Below are 17,007 nucleotides of genomic sequence, written 5' to 3' on the forward strand. Positions count from 1 at the left end.
GGTTCTGTGATATTCTTTGAGGATGCCCTCAGTCCACACTTCCTTTCAATGATGTCTTCAGTTTTTAGGCAGGAGGCTCTCTCCTGTGAAGACATTTTGAATAAGGCCATGCTGACAGCTTCTCTATTATGCGGAAGATACACTCCAGCTGTTTCTGTTTACCAGGGAAAATCTATTTCTGTGGCACCTACTCAGAGTAAATCTTTCTCCCTATTCTTGCTTTTTGGGGAAATTGTAGACATGTCTGTGGAAAAGAAAGTTAGCATCATTTGCTAGAATTGCCATTCTGCAGCCCCCTTCCCTAGTGTCCAGAAGTGAAATTTTTGAAGGGCACGGGGAAGGTCCAACTGGACTCTTTAATGCAGACTTATGTCAGTTTTGGTTATCTGTGAGGCCTGTGTACATTTGAAAAAGTTGGATCCGATCTGAATCTGACCAATCCAATTCTGAAAATTTCAAAATTGGATTCTTTGCCCCCTGGCCATGTTGGATATTGGGTTGGAGATCCAATAAAAGTTATGGTGCTGCTGCTCCTCTTCCTATTGCTCTGGTATGATTGCTATTATGTACATGGCTCAAAACAGGTTGTGGCTTCAAAAGACTTCAGAAGTGTTCCCCTATAAAATATCAGAGTGTGTGTGTGTGTGTGTGTGTGTGTGTGTGTGTGTGTGTGTGATTGCTCTAGTACCCAGTGATGATATTTATCATTTATTCAGGCCTTCTAGAGTATTTTTTAAAAAACAGTTCACCTACTTTATCTTGCTGCAGTCTTTACAACAGTGTTGTAAGTAGTCATATCTCCATATTTCAGCTTTGGGACTGTGGCTGAGGGAGAGTATGGCTTGCCTAAGTCGTCTTGTAAGTTAATGACGTAGGCAAGAATTGAACTGTGGGCTTCCTGATTCATAGCTCAGTCTTTTGGTCATCCAGCTGAACTATTATCTACACAGTTTGCAAATGGATTTCATGTATATATATCACAATAAATATCAAAATTGCAGTAACTGTGGGCATTTGTGAGGGAATTATTGAAAAATACATATCTGTTTTTCAAAGACACTGTGAATACCAATAGTGAAAATTAACATTTACCTAATGCATCTCCTTATTTTCTGAATTCACTAGCTGGATCTGGAATGGTCACCATTCCCAGATGAATGTCAACTGCCACAACATTTCTTTCACTGTGACATAGTTGCTGAAATGAATATTGAAATGTTAAATTGTGCAGCATCACAGACAATGGACTTTGATCTTCTACCGTCTCTAAATCTCATTGCAGGCATTGCTTTGCTATATGTACATCTATATGATGTATATGGAGACCCATCCTACCTTCAGGTGGCTCATGAGTATGTGAAGAAGAGCCTTAGTTGCCTGACAAAACGATCCATCACCTTCCTGTGTGGTGATGCTGGACCTTTGGCAGTGGCTGCTGTTGTGTACCATAAGCTACAGGATGATAAACAAGCAGAAGATTGCATTGCTCGGTAATGTCCTGAGAGTATTTGAGCTGATGCCTCTTGTTGACTTACACCTTTGACACTAGGAATGAGTATATGAGTAAACATATTAGCTAGGGTAAACATGCTGAAATATCTGAAAAAAGACTGTCAAAGTGGCCAGTCAAACCAAGAGGCCAATTACATGAAAATGCAGATATCTTTTGGGGAAGGACTTATATGGAGGTCCACTTTCAGCTTGTAGCATCCATTATTTCAGGCTATGTAGAGATTGTAGGTTGACTAAAGCAACGTGTTCTCTTGCCAGTGTAGCTGATCTTGTCTTTGGACTGAGAGAAGGGAGTTGACACATTTTGTAGTTCAATGTATGTGTGGCTTCTTTCAAGTATTTGACTGCCAGTGTGGTCAGTTCCAAGATGGGGTAAGTGCTGCAAAACTGTATATGTTCTCCATTAATCATTCCCATGTCTATAATATCTTTGTATGGGGTGTGATTCAGCTAGACATGTATTTAAATATTCTAGCTGCTCATATACTTTGCTCAACTGGTTTAGTAATGATGAAGATCATTTGATCTGTTGAGCACATGAAGAACAGTAGTGATTTGGTTCATGGTCCTCCAAGCACAGCTGCTGCACATTCACTTTGATGTTATAATGCCATAGATATGAACAGAAGTTACACAGGGGCCATACTTCACAGTTTCTATTGCGGAGTATAAGTAAGTTTTATTTTGTGACTAAGAAATTCCTGAATACTACTTTAAGCTTGCTCCTGTTTGTACAGTATATTATGTTCTGTAAACCGCCTTTGTATATATTGTTTCTCATGTTCGTATTTCCTGTTTATATTCTTATCCATGTGTATTTAAATATTGCCTGTTGTGTACTGCTCTGTCGTTTTAAAAATAGATTCTCCAGCTTATCTCCTCCAGGTTCTGAAATGTTTAATTTTCATACTATGATACATTTTAATATTAGGATGATGAGCATGAGTGAGCAATTTGCAGATCTTCCTCCTGATATGAGTCTAGCTTTTATAAAAAGTGTGGACCCAGTATCTCTGGAGACAGAAGCATATTCTCCATCATAAGAATATTAACGTCAACACAATCCCACTCTTTGTTTCATTTTAGAAATTTCTCCTTTGTTCCTTCCACACTTAACCTCTGTCATATTACAGAGTGGGAATGGAGTTTAATCCTATACTGCCATCTAACGGTACTGTGAGAGTAGAGCACTGATATTGTAGTGTTGGGAAGGCACTGTAAGAATTCTCACAGAGGCAGGATTTCTGAGGCCTAAACCATCCTGGATTGACACTCATCAGATATGCTCTTTAAAAGCCCCAGGGAAGGAGAAATCACTGAGCAACTTGATGTGTTTTTTCTTGACATGTTTTTTAAGAACAGCCCTGCTGGATCAGGCCCAAGGCCTATCTAATCCAGCATCCTGTTTCCCACAGTGGCCCACCAGATGCCTCAGCACTCCATATATAGGGCCATTCTTGAGGTTTAAAACGTTTTTAAATTTTATTTTTTTAAACAAACTTCTATAATTCTGTGTACCTAGGGAATCTCCCTGAACATATAAAAATCACTGTCTTATTTTGAGATAGTCCCGTTTTGCTTCCAGACTGATAGTACTTGACTACCTCAATTTGCTATTCATACATAAAACAGAACTGAGATCCTACATGTTGTAATTATAGTGCTGTACTCCTGTACAGAGTATCCAAATACATTGTTTAACTTTTAAAAATGTGTTAAATTTGACCAATTTTTCAATACGCCTCTTGTGGTTCTTTGTCTGCTTGGGGCTGTTCCTTAACCACTTTATTCTGTTTAAATAAATTTGCCTTCAGTTTGCTGGAGCAACACTGAAAGGGGAAACACAAAGTGCTTCTTTCTTTCTGTCCCTTTGGAAGCAATGGTTATTGTCTATGGAGATGGGGCAGGGAACCATATCACGTGCATCCTGCTTGCCAATTTGACAAGGAAGGTCACCAAAACCATTTTTGGAACAGCTATGGGAAGCAAAACTGAGGGTTCATTTACATCTTGAGTGATTGGGCTACAGGGAAGGGGAGTTAAAAAGCTGTCAGTCACAGCTAATGCTGCAGAAATATATTTAGACTTGTTGGGGATTTATAGTTTGACAATTGAAAGGAATGTTCTTGAGTAGTCATGCTTACATGTTCCAACCCAGTCACCTGCTCCTATAGGAATCAAGAGTTGGTGTTAGTGGTTAATATTACATTGACTCAATATTTGGCACCAGTTAATGCACCCTAAATAGTTGACTGAATAATATTGTATACAAGCTGTTCAATAATTATTGTATGTTATTGCTTCCATTTCTTTCTTGAACACACATGTGTTTTATTTTTAATTAATATTTAATATAATATTTTAGTTAAAACTATATAAAATTATAAAATAATTTGGGGAGAAGCGACTGTGCTGGTACAATTAACTCAAGGCAAGCAGAGCCTCAAGTTTACTGTTAAGGGGTGGCTGGAATACCCTCAGACTCAATATCTGTGTAAAGTTCTTGGTTTAGTATAGTGCCCACAAAGTGACAACTTTGCATATTGCTGTAAATATTGTTTGTTTATTTTGAAAAGATTCCCATGTTTCATGTAAACGTTTGTCTTTCAAGCTTGTTGGATCTGTTCAGAGTGAACGTGCCTGTCCCTTCTGAGATGCTCTATGGTCATATGGGATATCTGTATGCTTTGCTCTTTGTGAACAAACACTTTGGAATGGAAAAGATCCACCGAAACTACATCCAACAGGTACAGTACAGTGTACCCTCTGGTTTCCAGAATGGCCTTGAGTGTGTGAAACTGGACTAGTGCAAGGTTGGTCTGCAGTCAGGGAGTCCGTGGTTGAAATTCCAGTTCAGCCATAAACTCACTAAATGACCATAGGCTAGCCTCTGTCTGCAAATAATGATACTAATTTCACTTACAGTGTCCTTATAAAGATGGGGGGGGGAGTGTGCACACACACACACACACACACACACACACATATGCACACATGTAACATTCTAAGCCAGTGATTCTCACTATTTTTTCAAGTGGAGTCCACTTTGGCAAAAAACAAACAAACCCCAAAACCCTTCAATCTGAGAGTCATTTTCCACAGTTCTGACTTCTGCACAGTATTGTGTTTTTCTCAGTGTTGGGAAGGCCCTTTAAGAAAAATGGAGCCCTCTCTTAAGAGCTCTGTGAGGAAAACGCTGGGAAAGGGCTACACTTCCAAGTAGTTCGTGCACGCCTTCTTCCAAGATGGCGCAGAAGCTCAAGAAAGCCCCATTTCCCTTAAGGGAGCCCACCTCCCAATGCTGGTCAAAGCGCAGCACTACAACGTGAAAATTGTCATGTCTGTGCCAAGGGAACTATGTAGCATATCCAGCTTTGGCCAAAGTTTCACGCAGATCCAATAAACAATTAGTCAATGAGCTGTATTAAGAGTGAATGGGAGAAGCCATTGGTTTTTGGGCCTTAAAGTGAAAAACACTGACCTAAGCCTTCTTATACTTCATAGTTATAAGGGAAAGTACCCAGTATGGCAGATACAAGAAATATTCTGCCAAAGGAAGAGTTGGATTTTGACTTTGATGTGTATTATTCTTCTATGGCATAAAAGACTCCACATTAGCTACACTTCTGTGGTGTGACAGTTTCTTAGCCACTCACAATGAGAGAAGTTCTCTAGGCCAAAAAGCTTGCTTGTTTGTTTGTTTGTTTGTTATTTAAAACATTTATATACCATCCAAAATGCAAGTCTCCAGGCAGTTCACAACAAAACAACAAAAACAGATAAAAAGATTAAAACATCACAACAATTAAAATTTAAAATGTTGAAGCTATTAAAAACACAATTAAAACAATATCTAATTAAAAGCCTTTTTAAAAGTTGTAAGAGAGGGGGAGCCTCTTATTTCAGCAGGAAGTGTGCTCCAAAGCCTCGGGGCAGCAATGGTATATGTTGAGTCTTTGAGGCTATTCACACGAGCGTGCAAATACGGGCTAAGGGAGCCCAGCCCGGTTTTGCACACTCATGTGAACCACCGGGATTGTGCCCGGTTCCAGAGGCTACACAGTGGCAAACCCACCAAAGTAGCTTCCCTCTAAAATGAAGTGAAGGCAGCAAGTGCTTCCTTAACTTCATTTTTTAAATTGTGTGTCACCGGCTGCTTGTAGCAGTGGCTGGCACACGGGCGGGAGGTGGGGGGAGAGAATCTCAGTAATGCACTGAGCACTCGCGTGGCGCATTATTGGGGCCGGGGCGGGGAGGGCAGAGCAGCGACGTGTCCCAGCACCCTGACCCTGCCACTCATCTGGGTGACAGTCTGCCCACCCAGGAACAGACAGGAGATTGTCTGCAGAGAGGGTAAGCAAAACCTGCTCTCCCCACAGAGCTCCTTTCTCTCTTTCAGACGTCGGTGAAATTTTGAAGTGACCACTTCGGAACAACAGTAATGTATTTCTAGTTCTCCCCTGCAGATCTGTGACACAGTTATAGCATCTGGTGAGCAGCTGGCCAAAGGACGGAACTTCACATCTAAAAGCCCACTGATGTATGAATGGTACCAAGAATACTATGTAGGAGCAGCCCATGGCCTAGCTGGGATTTATTACTTTCTCATGCAGGTAAGAGGCATCCTGCAGAGTTGGGAGGGCTCCTTCTAACCCATATGGAAAGCATGGGAAGCTTTGTGCCTGCACACTCTTCCATCGCCAAGAATTTGGGCGCAAATAGAATTTCATGAGCCCATATTGTACTGCATAAGCTAGAAAGTTGAACCGGGATTTGAGAGACAAGAGTTAAAATGATATCTCAACCATGACTCATTGGCTGGCGTCCCCACTAACTGTGCGCGGGGAGCAAAAAAAAAACCCCATGCACATACTGCTAATGGCTCCACTACCCCAGCACAGAGACTTGCATGGTTGGGAGTGTAATATTTTGGCCAGTCCACCCCTCCCCACCACGGAAATGCTCCACATGACCTGAAAGCGGTTGCACAGCACTCTTCTGCGGGGAGGGCACTGCAGTAGTGAGACGGCAAGTGCTGCACAGGAGGTCTTTTCATTCCACATGCACACTGTTAGTGGGGATGTCGACCATTGTCTCTCTTTCTCCCCTTGGGACAGCCGTATCTCTGTGGCCTTTACTCAAAACACAAACGTTCTCAGGGGTGGTTTTCTTGGGTGCCCCCCCTCCAGTTTATTGGATACCAATGTGTGGATTGCTTTATTTTTATATAAGATTTATTCCAAGGGGTTTAGTGCTTGCAGATGAAAATAAGAGTCTTTTTCCCCCTTAATCTGTTGAAAGTTTGTAACTGGAGTTCAACAATGAAGTCTTTTCCAGCTTCTGTTGAATCAATAGAAGACTTGTCTGACATCTAGACTACCCCTGCAGTGTTGTGCCAGTGGCAAGAGGGCAGGAGCACAAACCTCAGGGACCATTTTCAGGAGCTGCCATGGGCTTCAGAGGGAGGGGAAATCCCCCCACCTCCCACCCCTAGGGTGACAGCAAGCCAGCTGCTTACTTTAAATGTGATATTCCTGGATCTGCAACCATTCTGGAAGAATATAGGCCATAAGTGCTTCACTCAATCTCTGATTTGCTTCTTAAATTTAATTTTATGTGTTTGTTTTAAAGCTCAGAGAATTGTATTGGAATTTCCAAAACCTGAGATTAAATTTCGAGAGATAATAAACTGTTGTTCCTTATGCTTACCTAGATAAACATTTGTGTAGCCCGTGTGGTCCAGTGGGTAGAACCTTAGGCTTGGCTGTGGGGAAACCAAGGTTCAAATCCTTGCTTGACTTAGAAGTTCATTGGATACATCTCCCTGCCACACACACACACACACACACACATATATACACATACACATTTTGCTAAGGGATAAAAACAAGGGTTCTTGTGACTTTTAAAACACTTATTTTTTGCCATATGAGCACTCCTAACTCTCCTCCCACCCATTATACACTGCTGAAGGACCATAGGTCAATGACAGAGCATATGCTTTGCATGCAGACGATCCTAAGTTCTGACATCTCCAGCTAAAAGTAACAGAGCTGAAAAGAACCTCTGCCAACTAGGGCAGGCAATACTGGATAAGCTGGACCAGTGCTCTGATTGTATGTATGGCAGTTCATATGGAAGTTCTTCTCTGCTTGTAGGACATTGTATTCCTTATTCTTCAACAGCCTGTCCTGTACAGCCTTCTGAAAGAAGGTTACCATAACAGTGGGTGGTCGTGTTGGCTTCTTTTTTAAAAACTTAAGAATACCGAATAGAATGTGAATGCACTGGTGTTTGGTGTTAATGTGCATGCATTCAATAAATGGGGCAGTAGCATAAAGATGTAGTTTGGAATCTAACTTCTAAAGACCTGAAATCTCTAGAATCAAAAGAATTTTAGTGCCCAGTAGCAAACATTTTGAAAAGGTATTTCTAACATCTCCCCAAAAAGCAATACAGGGTGCGGGAACAGTAATTTACCAGAAATAGGCATCAGGGAAGTAAGGACAGTCCCTGATAAGTAGGGACTACTGGAATGTAGGTAGGTGACCTTTGGACAAGGCCTTCTGAGGAAAAGGCAGGATACAAATGTAATAAATAGGTGGGCAAAGTCTAGTAGTCTATCCCTGGATTTTCAGCCTGGACGAAACAGGAATGGCCTGAAAGGCAGGATTACGTTTTGATCATTTCTTGTAAAGAAGCTCCAATGTTCTTCCTCTGGCTCAGAGGCAAAAATTCTGCTCAAGAAAGTGTGCTGAGTTTTATTTCCTTCACATTTCTCAGGTCTGAAATGGAAGTTCACCTTCATCCAGATGTGAGGTCACTATAGGGATAAGATATACATTGTGAGCTGCTGGCTACAGAACAGCTTCCTGCTAGCTTCTGGCTCCTCACCCCCACTATTGGGAGGAGGGTGGAGAATCCCTATGCTGTCAGAATCCACTCCAGTGTCCCAAGGATGAGGATGAGTTACTCTGCACTTTCCCCCTCCCTTGCTTTCAGCCAAGATCTGTTCTGCCTCCTAACTCCACTCTGATGCCCTGCCTTAAGGGAATCTCCATTTCCAGTCACAGTGCGATACTTTTTCTGCTGGGAGCTGCCCACCCCACAACACATGTGCAAAGTTAGGGTCTCAAATCATTACGTTGAGCTGGCACCAGCAACTCGGGTTGGTAGGCAGAGAGACTTAACAGGCAGGGAGGTTGGGACTGGAGCCCGGCCAACTTTTCAGCTCTTCTTTATTATTTCTCTGTATCAACCGCTCTGGAAATGTTGTTGAGAAGCAGCAGGTACATAATTGTTGTTGTTCTTTAGATGTTCTGTTCAGAATGCCCCCACTGTCTAAGAGAGGTGGGTAGCAATCAGGAACAAGAGATTCCGCACCTCTGGCATGCATTCCCCTGTTCATTTGTTAGGTTCCCTCTTTGCTGCCTTCTAGAAAGTTTCTGAAGATGCTGTCTATCCCCCGCCCCCCAGCTTTGTATATGATCCGATGCGCTTGCTGTTTCTGAATTCTTTTGATTCTTTTATTTGATCATTGTGTAAAAGGTTTTATTATGGCTTTATATTTCATATTAGCCACCTTGTGGATCCCTGTGATGAAGAGGTAGGGTATAACCATTAACACAAGAGACCCCATGCGCCACAGGTTTCCCTTCAGCATCTTTAATGTATAAGATATATTTTGAAGAGGCTGAAGAAGTAGCATTTTTAATGAAGCTGAAACCAGCATGAAAAGCTGATGGCAGTAGCAGCCTGTATCTGATTTAACACTGTTGCTTGTCTGTCTCAGCCCAATCTTGGTGTGAGCCAAGCAAAGCTGCATGATGTGGTCAAGCCAAGCGTGGATTATGTCTGCCAGTTGAAGTTCCGCTCTGGCAACTACCCTCCATGCATTGATGATAAGAGAGACTTGCTCGTTCACTGGTGCCATGGTGCACCTGGCGTTATCTACATGCTCCTTCAGGCCTTTAAGGTAAGTAACTTTCCATAGAGAGATGAGATTAGTGTTAACTGTAAAGGAACCTAGCAAGTGTCCGTCCCTCCCTACATGGAGGCTATAATCTTCTAATGCAATAACTCCTCTACCCCCTACTAAAATGGAAATTAGACTTTTACAAATGATTTCTGGAGACATCTCCGTCATGCATCCTGATTGCGGGACATTCTTATTGCTCAGAGAGTTGACCATGTGTCCTGTTCTGTGGTGGTTGACTAATGGTGACAGCCAGTTGTGACTTAAATAATGGCAATGCCCCTTCCATTTATCACTCCAAAAATCTTTGAAGGTAAATGGCAAAGTCACTGTGTTCTTGTCCGAGAGAGAGAGAGAGAGAATGAGCAGCCATTCCTTGATGGAAGAGCTAATTAGCAAAAGTATGCCTGAGACTTCCCCGGCCAAGCTTAGATGATGCAGGGGCTGCCAGTAATACAGCAGAGCAAAATGGTGCTTGTCTCAACAGGTGTTTGGGGATCAAAAGTACCTCAGTGATGCTATGCAGTGTGCTGAAGTGATTTGGCAGTACGGGTTGCTGAAGAAAGGTTATGGCCTGTGTCATGGTACAGCTGGCAATGCATATGCCTTCCTGGCTCTCTACAACCTTACTAAAGACATGAAATATCTCTACAGAGCTTGCAAGGTGAGCAGCAGCTGACGCACACACACAAGATAACTTTCTTTTCAGGTATGCCTCATAAGTCTTTGGAAACAACTTTGACTTAAGGATATGGACCTACGATGTTAGATTTAGCAAAGCATTGTGTCCTGCTAAATATTATTGCACCCAACAAAACTATTTGTGATCTGTCCTCAAAAGTTAGAAAGTTGGGTTTTGTTCTGGGGTTTTTTTGTCTGGATTTTAAAGAGCTCGTGGGTTGCAAAAAGGAAGCTTACATGCTGCCATTAAGTCATAAGCTCCAAGCTATCTATCTTTTTGTTAGGGCTTATACCAAACCCAGGAAATGGTAAGTTGTGATGGAATTTGCAAAACTGGCAGCTTAAGATGTTGCAAAATGCCTGCAAAGGCATTTCTGTTAATGTGCTATTCTTCATCGTCATCGTTGTTGTTGTTGTTGTTATATTTTTACATTTTATATCCCGCTCTTCCTCCAAGGAGCCCAGAGCGGTGTACTACATACTTGAGTTTCTCCTCACAACAACCCTGTGAAGTTGGTTAGGCTGAGAGAGAAGTGACTGGCCCAGAGTCACCCAGCTCGTTTCATGGCTGAATGGGGATTTGAACTCGGGTCTCCCTGGTCCTAGTCCAGCACTCTAACCACCGCACCACGCTGGCTCTCTCATATGTAGGCCACAGTAATAAAACTGCATTACCTGTTCTTTTTATGCAGCTCTCATGATGTGATATTGGTACTTAGTGATTAATGTGGGTGTGAAATATCACCAGCCTTCCATACATTTCCCTTCTTGCCCCCTTTCACTAGGTCACAATCAGGTGTGTAGGGATTACGGCATGGATGGGTGGGTGTTGACACAAATATCCTTGGGCCACGAGAGTCTAGGGGGGCACCCTCCCATTATCAGCCCCTCCCCCAGCACACCAGGTACGAACACTGAGCGGCCCCTTGCCCACTCCAGCCAGTGAGCACTTGGTTCACTTGCTAGGAGCTTCTCTGACAAAACGCTTTGCCAGCTGGAGAGGATGTGAGGCTGCCACACATTTGCACCCAGCACTGGCCATGCCCCTTCCCTAAAATGCAGGATACAGATGGGAAGTACAGGTGAAACTCGGAAAATTAGAATATCGTGCAAAAGTCCATTAATTTCAGTAATGCAAATTAAAAGGTGAAACTGATATATGAGACAGACGCATTACATGCAAAGCGAGATAAGTCAAGCCTTAATTTGTTATAATTGTGATGATCATGGCGTACAGCTCATGAAAACCCCAAATCCACAATCCCAGAAAATTAGAATATTACATGGAACCAAGAAGACAAGGATTGTAGAATAGAACAATATCGGACCTCTGAAAAGTATAAGCATGCATATGTATTCAGTACTTGGTTTGGGCCCCTTCTGCAGCAATTACTGCCTCAGTGCGGCGTGGCATGGATGCTATCAGCCTGTGGCACTGATGAGGTGTTATGGAAGACCAGGATGCTTCATTAGCGGCCTTCAGCTCTTCTGCATTGTTTGGTCTCATGTCTCTCATCCTTCCCTTGGCAATGCCCCATAGATTCTCTATGGGGTCAGGTCAGGCGGGTTTGCTGGCCAATCAAGCACAGTACACTGTATACTTTTCAGAGGTCCGATATTGTTCTATTCTACAATCCTTGTCTTCTTGGTTCCATGTAATATTCTAATTTTCTGGGATTGTGGATTTGGGGTTTTCATGAGCTGTATGCCATGATCATCACAATTATAACAAATTAAGGCTTGACTTATCTGGCTTTGCATGTAATGCGTCTGTCTCATATATCAGTTTCACCTTTTAATTTGCATTACTGAAATTAATGGACTTTTGCATGATATTCTAATTTTCCGAGTTTCACCTGTATACTGCTGTGCCTGCATTCAGCATAACATGTGAATAACTGTACCTGCATACCGATCTGTATGCAGATGATTGCATACTGTATCAAACATCCCTATTCACACATTTTGTTCAACACTTGTACCGATCTAACATATGGCCCGCATCTCCGTATGTGTGAAGGTGCTACTCTTTCCTCCAGCCAGCCAGATTCTCGGCCCTCTTTTCATTCACTTTTGTAACCATCAGCCCTTCTCGACGAAGATTTCGAGAACTTCATTTGTGCCGGGACTCAGCTGTGCTATCCCTGGGATCCTAGTCCAATCGAACAATGAGTGTCCTTTGCATATGTGCAGACTTGTTCTCCACCACTGAATAATTGCAAAAGGGGCCTTGTACATCTGAAAATCGTGTCATGGTCTCTAAACTGGCTTATGCTATAGTATGTCTCACTTTAAAAATGAAGCACAGAACATGTCAGCTTCACCCCTGTGTAGTTGCCCTGCCTCTAGGCACCCTGATGTTGAGTTTTCCTGTCCCTTGGGTTTTCTTTCCATTCAGCTTCCCAGCCCTCAGGGCTCTGGCTTCCATGCAGAGCTGTTCTTGCCCCTTCAGGCCTGGTGTAAGATTTCCCCAACCAAACTGTCAGTTTGGGAACATTCTGATGTTGACAGTTCTAGTGCTGGATGTGGATGTTCCCTAACACAACAGCAACTGAGGCCATTATTGGGGGAGGCTTGTAAGCAGGTCGCCAGCAACAGGCCGAGTACTTCACCACCCCTCCATTACCGCCCTACCCCGCCAGTCCTTTGCTGTCTCAGCATATCTACCCTTAAAAATGAAGGCGAAAAAATGGACTGTTGTGAGAAATGGTGATCTGTGGAGAACTTGTTGTCTAGTGTTGGCAGCTAGCCATAGTGAAACCTTGCCTAATGCGTCTTGGTATTTTAAACCTTTTCCTGTCTTAGTTTGCAGAATGGTGTTTGAGTTATGGACAGCATGGGTGTCGAACACCAGATACTCCCTTTTCGCTCTTCGAAGGTAATCTCTTTTCTCCTTTGTCCCTGTTTTCCAGTGTGAATGTAATTATTTGATAGTAACATGGAAGACTAATGATGGAAAAGTGAAATATGCTCCCCTGTTCCAAATTGTGCACCAGTCCACTACAACTCATATAGGTTCACAAAATGTCACTGTGATGTGGCCTGAATCAAAATGGATTCAAAATTATAGTTTGAAGAGCAAACTTCAAGCAAAACATTGTAGAGCCAAGCGGGTTTGTTACCTCTGGTTATCGAAGGCTTGTCCTTGACTCCTGGGTATTTAGAGAAGTTGGATAACCTGTATTCAAATCCCAGCCATACTATATTGGGATTGTCTTTACTAAAGTTCTGGACTGGCCTTCAGCCCAGTCTAATACAACATTATACTGCTATTATATTTTACTGCTACCTAGAGGTTAAATTTGAACCCTGCTAACTGAGCAAATAGGCACCTTTTAAAAGTGGCGATTCTCTTTAATTAGCAGGGGGAGTGCAACTGGGCACAGCATCCCTCCAGTGGCAGTTGCTGGTGTCTCTTATGTTTTTTCTTTTTTAGATTGTGAGCCCTTTGGGGACAGGGAGCCATTTTATTTATGTTTTTTAATATCTATGTAAACTGCTTTGGGAACTCTTGTTGAAAAGTAGTATATCAATATTCGTCTGATTTCCTAGTTCATGATTCTGTCTCTTAGTCATGGTACTACATTAGCTCTGCTAAAGCACCTCCAACCATAGAAACATTGGTCATGACTAGCCTACAGCTACAGCTGAACTGACATGTCCCACCTAACTATGCTACTCTTACTTTACCTGGCACTGCCTGTGCTCCTGTTCCATGTTTAAATGGCCTCTTGCTTTGGCTTGCAGTACTGTTAATCAGCTAATTCTCCACGATCCAAAGAAGCCACTGAAGTATGCCTATGACAGCATTTCCTGTGGGCCTCATTGCCTGGTAGGGATGTGCACAAATAGTGATTCGACACACAATTTGGAACACATCCCCAGCTCCTTTAAAACAGAAGAGAGCAGGTCCATTCCTGATCCTCCGCCAATCGCCGCCATTTCCTCAATTGGCGGCGCTATTCCCAGCTATCTTAAGCTCGCGGGCAGCACTCTCCCTCAGCTGAACTTGTGCGATGCCAGCACACAAGGGCAGCTGGGGGAGAGCACTGCTGGTGCATGTAGATAGCTGAGAGGAGTGCCGCCAATTCAGCAAGTGGCAGTGAGCAGCAAAGGAGCAGTTATGCACCTGCTCTCCTCCATTTTAAAGGGGTTGGGGATGTGTTCCAAATCGTGTGTCAAATCACAATTTGTGGACATCCCTACTCTCTGGCTGCTACCGGGAAGAGAGGATCCATCTTGTCTCCTGTAGGGAAACTAGGGAAACACTATGGTAGTTCTGCTTATAAATAATTACTATTGTTTGTCTTCTGTCTCTTTTTAGGAATGGCTGGAACAATATATTTTCTTTCTGACCTACTGGTGCCGACTAAAGCTAAGTTCCCTGCGTTTGAACTATGAACTCCATCTCAACAATTACTGATACAGCTTGTTGCACTTCACTACATCTGAAAAGGCAGATTAAATGGGCCATCATCTCATTTATTATTATTATTATTATTATTATTATTATTATTAGCTAACAGAGAAAAATATTTGGATTGTCAGTATTTTTCATTCTCTTCGGTATCTGATCTGCTTTAAAAGCTACTAGCCTTTTCCCCCTTAAGTTTACAAAAGACAACACTCGGGATGTTAACACAGGTGATTGTACAATATTTGTTTTTGGAGTGTATTTTTTAAAAAATGCAAGAATGTTGCTATTTTATGTATCTGATACTAAGGGGGAGAACCTTTTTCTGTTCTGAATATCTGCATCATCAGTTCTACTGATAGTGATGGAAATTTAGTTTGTTTTTGGAAGTTACAAAAGATAAAACATATGAAGCTGGTTTGTCCTGGTTTTTAGTAGTTATACAGCTAATAGCCTATCAAGCTGCTTAACTATGATGTCCCCCAGAAGACTGCAGAGTCTCCTACAGTTATGACAGGAATGTACCAAAGTCTAACTATTATCTTTCTGCTTCATATGGAAAGGTTTTCTTTACTGCTTCTTGCTTTCTTTGTCAGTGGTCAGTGAGCAAATTTATAACCCTTAAAGCATCCACGGAAGAAACTGCATTTTAGTTTCAGACATCTGTGGTTTCCCAAGCCCAGCAAGCATGTACTGCATAGGCTGACACATAGGCCTACACGTTTTTCTGTCTGTAGTGAACAGATTTGGGTCCCCTGTAGCACAGCGACACACTGTGGAGAGCTTTTTATAAAGGGCTATCTATCACTCAGTGTTTTGATATCAGCCTGTTGATAGCTTGGTCTAAGCTGCAGCTTCTTGGAATATGTTTAAAAGCACCTTTTATTATACACCTTTATGAAATTAGGTGGACACCAAACATTAAGCTAGAGCCATGTAACTGATGTGCAAAGGTAAATGTTATTGGCAGCTTACTGCTTACTCCTTCCAGTTGGTGGTTGTTAGGAGGTGTTAGTTCCTTAGTCTTCCCTCATCCAATGACTTTAGATCTTCCCGTATTTATTATAATCAGCAGCTAAGAAGGACACGATAACCAGAATGCTGACCTTATCTTTTAGACAGCCATATTAAATTCAGTTAGGCAAACCTATAGCATAACCTGTGTGAGGCCGATATTAAGGATTCGCTATGGAAACTTTGCCGTGCCATTGACTTCCCAACAAAATATTTCAGCATTGATTGTGTGGACAATTAATTTGAAGTCTTTGAAACACAGTGAGGCTAATCTGCTGTTGGCTGAGTGTCATAGTTGCGTACATTAAAGATGTTTTGAACAAATACCCTGGTTTGCTTTTTTAAAAGATTAAATGTGTACTGAATAGATGAAAATAGCATATTCGGGGATAGAGAATTCATCTGGAAATATTCAAAATAAGAGTGTGCTATAAATTGAGCCTGCTGTATGCTAGGCTGTATCCTGCCTGTATACAGACTCTGTACACCTGTGCAACATGATGTCTGAGCAGGAGCTCTATTTGGACACTATGTTGTACCAATGTTCAGATGTCTGTACACATACATAATCTTGTGTGAATGACTGTACCTGCACTCATGTTAAAAGTGAATCTGGGTACAGGCCTCATGAAATGCAGGATGCAAATGGGTAGTGTACTCCTGTAGCTGTCTTCAACATAACATGTGAATAAACTGTACCTGCATACATTGTACACGGTTCATAATGTGTGACTAGGGTGATGTTCATGAGAACTGTTCTATCTAAAAGCATTGAGATTTTCACTGATTATTTGTAAGGATAACTCTAAAAGACCGGTGTTTCCCCTCCAGCAGGTGGCGGTAGTTCAATGTTTTTGTGTTACATTGACAATCTGCAGGATGCTGTACATGTTCTAGTGCAACCATCAAGGTAAATTAGCGAAGTTGCTAAATTCCCTAGGGACATTAGTTTATTTTAGCAAAAAATTACACCTCCAAAAGTGCATCTGGCTGAAGTATGCTTTAGCTTTCAAATACCTCTTCAGTCATGCCATAATGACATGGTTGTTCTCTCAAGCTGTACATGACAGTTTCTTTCACAGTGCTAAAGTGGCTTAGCTCTAGAGTCTGTTTTCACAAGAAGCCAAGCTCAGGCTTAAAGAGCCAAACCGTGGCTTGGCTGCCCGTGAGAACCGCCAGCATCCATGTGGATCCCAGCAGTGATCCCATGTAGGAGATGGGTTTTAAAAGGCCTTTTAAAGAATTGGAGATTCTCACACTTGTGTAGCTGCTGCTCAAGAGTTGGTTGGCCTGTTTGTACAAGCACTGGCCAGGGACTGGGCAACACCAAGAGCATGCCCACCCTGACATTACCTTGTGGCATTCTGAAACACTGTTGGGGCATCCTTTAATTGGAGGAGAGGGCATTCAT

General features: G+C 42.3%; 1 protein-coding gene across 3 annotated transcripts in view; it reads left to right on the top strand.

Annotated features, from left to right (window-relative positions):
* The window catches only part of LANCL1 (LanC like glutathione S-transferase 1), a 37,174-nt gene extending 21,254 nt beyond the window's left edge, over positions 1 to 15,920 (top strand). For all 3 annotated transcript variants that reach the window (XM_053284460.1, XM_053284461.1, XM_053284462.1), the window contains exons 4-10: positions 1,283 to 1,490; positions 4,124 to 4,259; positions 5,979 to 6,125; positions 9,305 to 9,487; positions 9,975 to 10,151; positions 12,974 to 13,046; positions 14,493 to 15,920. In XM_053284460.1, the coding sequence (XP_053140435.1) occupies positions 1,283 to 1,490; positions 4,124 to 4,259; positions 5,979 to 6,125; positions 9,305 to 9,487; positions 9,975 to 10,151; positions 12,974 to 13,046; positions 14,493 to 14,569 (1,001 nt within the window). In that variant the 3' untranslated portion in view covers positions 14,570 to 15,920. The remainder of the gene's footprint in view (positions 1 to 1,282; positions 1,491 to 4,123; positions 4,260 to 5,978; positions 6,126 to 9,304; positions 9,488 to 9,974; positions 10,152 to 12,973; positions 13,047 to 14,492) is intronic.
* The last annotated feature ends 1,087 nt before the right edge of the window (positions 15,921 to 17,007 follow it).

Source organism: Hemicordylus capensis, chromosome 1 (assembly GCF_027244095.1).
Source record: "Hemicordylus capensis ecotype Gifberg chromosome 1, rHemCap1.1.pri, whole genome shotgun sequence".
Lineage (NCBI taxonomy): Eukaryota > Metazoa > Chordata > Lepidosauria > Squamata > Cordylidae > Hemicordylus > Hemicordylus capensis.